Source organism: Carlito syrichta, unplaced genomic scaffold (genome assembly GCF_000164805.1).
Source record: "Carlito syrichta isolate Samal-C Ts95f unplaced genomic scaffold, Tarsius_syrichta-2.0.1 Scaffold130551, whole genome shotgun sequence".
NCBI classification, from domain to species: Eukaryota; Metazoa; Chordata; class Mammalia; order Primates; family Tarsiidae; genus Carlito; species Carlito syrichta.
Window position 1 is genome coordinate 5,215 of NW_007074647.1, and position 8,180 is coordinate 13,394.

General features: G+C 59.7%; 2 protein-coding genes across 2 annotated transcripts in view; both read left to right on the forward strand.

Annotated features, from left to right (window-relative positions):
• MEN1 (menin 1) overlaps positions 1 to 7,293 on the forward strand; it is a 7,827-nt gene extending 534 nt beyond the window's left edge. The window contains exons 2-10 of the mRNA XM_008049117.2: positions 5 to 371; positions 2,457 to 2,665; positions 2,873 to 3,001; positions 3,740 to 3,780; positions 3,860 to 3,947; positions 4,548 to 4,684; positions 5,388 to 5,523; positions 6,277 to 6,441; positions 6,606 to 7,293. Of these exons, the coding sequence (XP_008047308.1) occupies positions 5 to 371; positions 2,457 to 2,665; positions 2,873 to 3,001; positions 3,740 to 3,780; positions 3,860 to 3,947; positions 4,548 to 4,684; positions 5,388 to 5,523; positions 6,277 to 6,441; positions 6,606 to 7,088 (1,755 nt within the window). The 3' untranslated portion in view covers positions 7,089 to 7,293. The remainder of the gene's footprint in view (positions 1 to 4; positions 372 to 2,456; positions 2,666 to 2,872; positions 3,002 to 3,739; positions 3,781 to 3,859; positions 3,948 to 4,547; positions 4,685 to 5,387; positions 5,524 to 6,276; positions 6,442 to 6,605) is intronic.
• The window catches only part of MAP4K2 (mitogen-activated protein kinase kinase kinase kinase 2), a 16,082-nt gene continuing 15,123 nt past the window's right edge, over positions 7,222 to 8,180 (forward strand). Inside the window, exon 1 of the mRNA XM_021708071.1 lies at positions 7,222 to 7,234. Coding sequence (XP_021563746.1) covers positions 7,222 to 7,234 — 13 coding nt within the window. The remainder of the gene's footprint in view (positions 7,235 to 8,180) is intronic.

An 8,180-nucleotide genomic window follows, 5' to 3' on the forward strand; every position in this document is an offset into this window, starting at 1 on the left:
CGAGCTGGGCCGCGAGGAGCCGGACCTGGTGCTCCTCTCCCTGGTGCTGGGCTTCGTGGAGCACTTCCTGGCCGTCAACCGGGTCATCCCCACCAACGTGCCCGAGCTCACCTTCCAGCCCAGCCCCGCGCCCGACCCCCCCGGCGGCCTCACCTACTTCCCCGTGGCAGACCTGTCCATCATCGCCGCCCTCTACGCCCGCTTCACCGCCCAGATCCGGGGCGCCGTCGACCTGTCCCTCTACCCTCGCGAGGGGGGCGTCTCCAGCCGGGAGCTGGTGAAGAAGGTCTCCGACGTCATCTGGAACAGCCTCAGCCGCTCCTACTTCAAGGACCGGGCCCACATCCAGTCGCTCTTCAGCTTCATCACAGGTCGGAGCCCGACACGTGGCAGGGGAGAGCGGATCGCGTCCCTCCCGGAATTCTGGGCCCACCTTTGCGACACTCCACGGCTGGCAGAGCCTTCTGAGGCCTGGAAACCTTGGGAGGTGGCGGTGGCCATCCCTCCCTTCGCAGCTGGGGAAACTTAGGCCCAGAAGGGGGAACGCCGGGGCTTGGCTGCAAGGCCAGTAACCCCTCCTCTGCCCCCTTGGCACCTCCGCCCCTGCTCTTTTGTGTGAGTCGGGGGTCACACTGTCACCCAGGCTGGAGTGCAGTGGCACATGCACGGCTCCCTGCAGCCTCCACCTCCTAGGTTTAAGTGATCTGCTCCCACCTCAGCCTCCCAGGCAGCTGTGACTACAGGCTTGCATACGCCACCACAGCCAGCTAATTTTCTTTTTCTTTTTTTTTTTTTGTAGAGGAGAGGTCTTGCTGTGTTGCCCAGGCTGGTCTCAAATTCCTAGGCTGAAGCAATCCACTCGCCTAGGTCTCCCAGAGTGCTTGGATCATAGGCGTGAGCCACCACGCCCAGCCCACCCCTGTCATTGTGCAGCCACCAGAGTTCTGCAGCCCAGCCTGAGGCACAGAGGGTGGCAACAGATTTGGGGGAAACACAGGCAAAATTGGGCTACATTTGAGACAGTCACATCTATGAAAATGTTTTGCACCCAACACAGTGGTTCACGCCTGTAATCCCAGCACTTTGAGAAGCAGGGTGAGAAGACTGCCTGAGCTGTCTGAGACCAGCCTGGGCAACTTGGCGAGAAGTCATCTCTACAATAAACCAAAAAAATTAGCTGGGCGTGGTGGCGCATGCCTGTGGTTCCAGCTACTTGGAATGCTGAGGCAGAAGGACCGCCGGAGCCCAGCAGGTTGAGACTTTGGTGGCCATGAGAATGCCACTGCACTGCAGCCTGGGTGACAGAGTGAGACTCCAACTCAAATAAAAAAAATGTTTTGCAATTGAACAGACCAGAGGCTTGACCTTCAGGGGCTTAAGACTTAGGACTTGCATAGAACTTCTTTAGGCCATGCCCAGTAGACAGGCCCCCGTCCTGGTGTGGCATATTGAAGAATCAGAGGCTGCTTCAGAGCTGAGCAGAAGAGAGATAAATTAGGATTATCTGTTAGTGGGTCTGAAAAAAGAACATTGGCCAGACTGTCCTGTGTTTGGCATCCTCATTTTAATCTAGTAAGTACAATAAAGTGGGGAAAGCCTTACATTCATAGAAATAGCCAGGTGTGGTGACTCAGCCTGTCATCCCAGCACTTTGGAAGACCAAGGTGGGAGGACTGCCTGAGTCCACGGGTTCGAGACCAGCCTGGGCAACATAACCAGACCACGTCTCTACAATAAATAAAAAAATAAGCCAGGCTCAGTGGCTCAGCCTGTAATCCCACGCCTTTGGGAGGCTGAGGTGAGTGGATTGCCTGAGTCCGCGGGTTCGAGACCCGCCTGGGCGAGGAGACCTCATCTTTACAATAAATCAAAAACATCAGCTGGGTGTGGTAGCGCATGCTTGTAATTCTGGCTACTTGGAAGGCTGAGGTGGAAGGATCGCCGGAGTCCAGCAGGTCGAGGCTGTGGTAGCTGGGAGCAGCCACTGCATTCCAGTCTGGGCGACAGAGTGAGACTCCAACTCAAAAAAAAAAAATAATAAGCTGGGCATGGTGGTGCTCACCTGTAGTTCCAACTACTTGGAAGGCTGAGGCAGAAGGATCGCCTGAGCCCAGGAGGTTTAGGCTGCGGTGGCTGTGAGCGTGCACCCAGTCTGGGTGACAGAGTGAGACTCTGACTCAGAAAAAAATCATAGAAATATATAGTATGCTTGCAGAGAAAGAGAAGGGATGTGGCCAAAGGCTGGGTCAGCTACAAGAGATCTAGAAAGTCTCTTGTTGGAGACAGGAGTGTAAAGGGGAGGGAGAGGCTTTGGACACAGGGGCGGGCAGGGATGGGGGGCAGGAACCTCAGAGTGGGGCACAGGCGTGAAGGGACTGAGAGGCAGCATGGCCCGTCACAACCTACCCCCTTCCCTGAGGCCAGAGCCCAGAAGACCCTCTTCATGCACTCCACAGGCACTAAGCTGGACAGCTCCGGTGTGGCCTTTGCCGTGGTGGGGGCCTGTCAGGCCCTAGGGCTCCGGGACGTCCACCTGGCCCTGTCTGAGGACCACGCCTGGGTAGTGTTTGGGCCCAACGGGGAGCAGACAGCTGAGGTCACCTGGCATGGCAAAGGCAACGAGGACCGCCGGGGCCAGACGGTCAACGCTGGTGTGGCTGAGCGGGTACCATGTCCTTCCCCCAACCCTGTTCCCTTCATACTCTGCTGCCCAAGCCACCCGAGGGGCTCTTTCCTGCGCCACCTCCCCACCTTCCCATCACACTGACATGTACCAGGCAGCGAAGGCAGAGAGCCCCTTTCCTGGCTGTCATTCCCTGGAGGAGGCCCAGGCTGGGCCCTCGCGCGGCATCTGGTCTCATTCCTTCCCAAGAGCTGGCTGTACCTGAAAGGATCGTACATGCGCTGTGACCGCAAGATGGAGGTAGCCTTTATGGTGTGTGCCATCAACCCTTCCATTGACCTGCACACTGACTCCCTGGAGCTGCTGCAGCTGCAGCAGGTGAGGGCTGTGCCCCCGGCAGGGGTGGGCTGGGCCAGGCTGCTGACCTGACTCTGGGACCTGGGCAGGGCACCTTCCCTTCCTGAGCTTAACTTCCCCTTTTAGAAAATGGGTTAGGCGGGGCGCAGTGGCTCAGCCTGTCGTCCCAGTGCTTTGGGAGGCTGAGGCGAGGGGATTGCCTGGGTCCAGGGGGTTGAGACCAGCCAAGGCAACTTGGTGAGACCTCGTCTCTACAATAAATCACAAAATAGCCGGGCATGGTGGCGTGCATCTGTAGTTCCATCTGCTTGGAAAGCTCAGGTGGAAGGATCGCCTGAGTCTGGCAGGTCGAGGCTGCGGTGGCCGTGAGCATGCCACTGCACTTCAGCCTGGGTGACAGGGTGAGACTCCAACTCAAAAAAAAAAAAAAAAGTGGGTTCATAACTCCTGGCCAGGCCATTTCCAGGGCTTCTGGGAGAGGGAAGTTGAGCCACAGGAGGGCTTTTTATTATTCTTATTTTATTATAAAGGTGTGGGGGACAATTCAGGGTTAGATATACAAACATTGATTACGTAGGTACCCTTGTTGATGCAGTCACAAGAGAGCTTTGACGCCATGAAAGGGCTGGTTCCTGAGCTCTGGCCCTTCCTCGGGGATGGGAGGGCTCTGGTGGTTCTGGCTCCCCACCTCTGCCTGACAGGCTGAGAACCCCTCCTCCTCCCCTTCCCCAGCTTCTAACTCTCTCCTTTGGCTTCTAGAAGCTGCTCTGGCTTCTCTACGACCTGGGCCATCTGGAAAGGTCAGTACGGGGAAAGGGCCAGGCTGGGCCTGGGGGACCAGAAGGCTCGTGGCAGCCTGGATTTCTGACCCTTTCCCAGGTACCCCATGGCGCTTGGCAATCTGGCGGATCTGGAAGAGCTGGAGCCCACCCCTGGCCGGCCAGACCCGCTCACCCTCTACCACAAGGTGGGGCCGTCTCAGAGTTGCAGAAGGGAGAGCCCACCAGTGGCTGGGTCCCCTTTCTGGGGTCTACTAGGGGTAGGTGGGGAGGAAACTTTGTCGGGGATGTTGCCTGTCTAATCCTACTTTGTATCAGCTGAGTGCATCACAGTGTAGTTGGGGCTGTGCGAGGGGTATCCTGGGTTCCCTGCCGGGGAGGGACAGGACCTGAATCTGTCCCCTCAGCCCTGCGTTTTCCACTGGCCCTCTCTGTCCTTTCTGGCATATAACAGAAGTCAACCAGCAGGAGCACTGAGGAGGGGCGTTAACTTGGTGGGAGTTGGGGGTAGGGGCCGTTGGGCTCCACTGGAAGTCCTCAGTGCTTGTGTTGAAGGGTGTGCCTGTGGGAAGGCCCCTCCCACCCCAGGCCTTGACCGCTGTGGGTCCCCACCCTTGCGGACGCCCCAGCCCTGAGCAAGCAGTCCTGCAGATCTGGGGGGAGCAGCGAGCGGGTGGGGAACTGCCAGCCAGAGGAGGCGGGAGGGCCCTTTGGGGGTCTTCTTGTGGTGCTTTCTTGGGTGACCGGGCAGTTGCGGCTGCCTCCCTGAGGCACCTGCCTCTCTCCAGGGCATTGCCTCAGCTAAGACCTACTACCGGGACGAGCACATCTACCCCTATATGTACCTGGCTGGCTACCACTGTCGCAACCGCAACGTGCGCGAAGCCCTGCAGGCCTGGGCTGACACGGCCACTGTCATCCAGGAGTGAGGATCCCCTCTTAGGGTCTCTAGTCTGTCCGTTCTTCCCCTCCACCCGTTTCCAACCACCCTTGCCCAGGAGCAGGCCTGGTCCCAAGTCCCTCCTCCTCTCTATCCAGTCCCTAGGCAACAAAGCCACCACCACCCAGGAGGTGGGGTGGGGACCTCTGGTTAAGGTGTCATGTGCTTTCCTCCCTCACCTCTCCCAGCTTTTTTTTCTGAGTTGGAGTCTCACTCTCACCCAGGCTGGAGTGCAGTGGCACGCTCACGGCCACCACAGCCTCCACCTGCTGGGCTCAGGCAATCCTTCTGCCTCAGCCTTCCAAGTAGCTGGAACTACAGGCGTGCGCTAACATACCCGGCTAATTATTTTGATTTATTGTAGAGATGAGGGCTCGCCATTTGCCCAGGCTGGTCTTGAACCCCTGGGCTCAGGCAGCCCCCTCGCCTCTGCCTCCCAAAGTGCTGGAATTACAAGCTTGAGTCACCGTGCCTGGCCATCCTCCCAGCTTTTAACCACCATCATCCAGCAGTAGGACTCCACCCTTAGCCCTGTGCCCCCTCCCCCTCTTGCTCTGGGCTGATGCAGACACCATCGTTTTGGAGTGAGGAACCCACCCCTCCGTCCCTGGGAAAAGAAACCTGGGCTCCATCCCCCGCCAGGTCCTGGGCCCCCATGGTGAGACCACAGTGTCCTCTGCTCTCACAGCTACAACTATTGCCGGGAAGACGAGGAGATTTACAAGGAGTTCTTTGAAGTGGCCAATGACGTCATCCCCAATCTGCTGAAGGAAGCAGCCAGCCTGCTGGAGGCCGGCGAGGAGAGGCCCGGGGACCAGAGCCAGGTGAGGGCTGGAGCCTGGCCTGTGTTCAGCCTCCCACCTGGGCCAGGCTCTTCCTGCCTTGGGACATGGGGGCTACATGCACAGGATGAGGGCGGGAGGAAGGCATTTCCTTTTTTTTGCTGTTTTTTTTGAGTTGGAGTCTCACTCTGTCGCCCAGGCTGGAGTGCAGTGGCACGCTCACGCCCACCACAGCCTCGACCTGCTGGGCTCAGGTGATTCTTCCACCTCGGCCTTCCAAGTAGCTGGAACCACAGGTGCACACCACCACGCCTGGCTAATTTTTTATTTATTGTAGAGACGCGGTCTTGCCATGTTGCCCAGGCTGGTCTTGATCTCGTGGGTTCAGGCAGTCCTCTCACCTCGACCTCCTAAAGTGTTGGGATTACAGGTGTGAGTCACACCATGCCTGGCTGGCATTCCCTTTTGTGTAGCTGAGGTCCTGGGCCTGGGTGCAAGGGAGGTGAGTGTATCTTAGGGGTTCTGCCCTGTGTTTTCAGGTAGATGGGGTAGAAGCCCATCTCCTTCATGGCCGGCAGTCCCCCACCATCCTGGGGGGAATGGAGGTAGGAGATGGCTCCCTCACTCAGGCCTGGTTGAGGACGGGCTTTATAAAGAAAGATTCCAAGAGAGCTCTGACCTGTGCTCACCTCTTCTGGAGCCAGGGCTCATTGCCTCGATGGGGGGCCTGCCCATACCCTCTGCAGAGGGTGATCGAGGGACTCTGACCTTGGCTCTCCTCTCCCTCTCACCCAGGGCACTCAGAGCCAGGGTTCTGCCCTCCAGGACCCCGAGTGCTTCGCCCACCTGCTGCGATTCTACGATGGCATCTGCAAGTGGGAGGAGGGCAGCCCCACGCCTGTGCTGCACGTGGGCTGGGCCACCTTCCTGGTGCAGTCCCTAGGCCGCTTCGAGGGACAGGTGAGGGCGACCGCGTGGAGGTGGTGACGGCCGCCGTGGGAGAGTCAGGCCTCCATCTCCCGGGGCAGACTGGGATGCCGCCAGACGGGATGGGAGGGCCCTGGCAGAGTCCAGGAGTCAGCTGTGGGCTGGCAAATTGCCATCTTGCTCTCCTGTCCGCCCAGGTGCGGCAGAAGGTGCGCATTGTGAGCCGTGAGGCCGAGGCAGCTGAGGCGGAGGAGCCCTGGGGCGAGGAAGCCCGGGAAGGCCGGCGGCGGGGCCCACGGCGGGAGTCCAAGCCCGAGGAGCCCCCACTGCCCAAGAAGCCCGCGCTGGACAAGAGCCCTGGCACTTGCCAGGGTGTGGTGTCTGGGCCCCCCCGGAAGCCGCTGGGGACGGCCCCGGGCGCTGCCCGAGGCCCTGAAGGTGGCGGCCCTGCTCAGGTGCCAGCGCCTGCGGCATCACCGCCACCAGAGGGGCCAGTGCTCACCTTCCAGAGCGAGAAGATGAAGGGCATGAAAGAGCTGCTGGTGGCCACCAAGATCAACTCGAGTGCCATCAAGCTGCAGCTCACCGCGCAGTCGCAGGTGCAGATGAAGAAGCAGAAGGTGTCCACGCCCAGTGACTACACGCTGTCTTTTCTCAAGCGGCAGCGCAAGGGCCTCTGAACTCTTGGGGACTTCCTAGCAGCCTGTGGCCCAGGCCGCCCACCCCTCAGTTCAGAGCGATGCTCCCGACTCCCCAGCTCTGAGCCCACCCCTGCCAGGAACCCAGGCTCCTTGCAGCCAGAATGCAGACTACATGCCCTGGCTCGGTACCAAGGGCCCTGCCCCAGCCTTAGAATGTAGGTCCCAGGCTGGGCACGGTGGCTTGCACCTACAATCCCAGCACTTTGGGAGGCCGAGGTGAGAGGATGGCCTGAGCCCATGGGTTCGAGACCAGCCTGGGCAACTTGGCGAGCCCTCATCTCTACAATAAGTCAAATAAATGAGCCGGGCATGGTAGCACGTGCCTGTAGTTCCAGCTACTTGGAAGGCTGAGTCCGGTCGCCTGAGCCCAGCAGGTCGAGGCTGCGGTCGCTGTGAGCCTGCCACTGCCCTCCAGTCTGGGCGACAGAGTGAGAATCCGGCTCAAAAAAAAAAATAGGTCCCTTCTCCCAGAATCCCAGCTGTGCAACCGAAACCTCACCTGGGCCCTGATCAGTCCCTAAGTCCCAGCCCTGGGAAGTCGAGCTCCTTCGACCGGAGGCGCTTAACCTAGAGCCAGACTGCGTTGCTCAGGGCTGCCCCCAGCTCATAGGGGTCCACCCAAGGGACACAGTTCCCGCCCCAGCCCGGCCCCTAGGAGCCCACTCAGCCACTAGGAGTACAGTCCGCACTTCAGAATTCCGTCCCTTGGGATCCGAGCCCCCACCCCAGGGAGCTGAAGTCCCGCTCCAACTCGGGAGCCGGAGCTTCGTCCGCCCAGCCCGGGAGTCCGGGACGCGAAGCTCCGCCTCCAGCCTGTGAGCCCCGAGCCCCGCCCTCTTCCTGACCGAACTGGCCCCAGGTCCGAGCGGGACCCCGCTTGCGCCCCGCCGGGAACCTCCCCGAGGTGCAGCCCGGCTCGGTGACGCCAGGGGAAGCCTGTGGGGGGTTGGCGGCGGGCGAGGGGAGCCCGATCTCTTCCTGTTTTGTACATAGATTTATTTTTCAGTTCTGAGAAAGATGAATACATTTTGTTAAAAAAGAGGAAGCACGTGTCCGCGTCTCGTCTGGGGA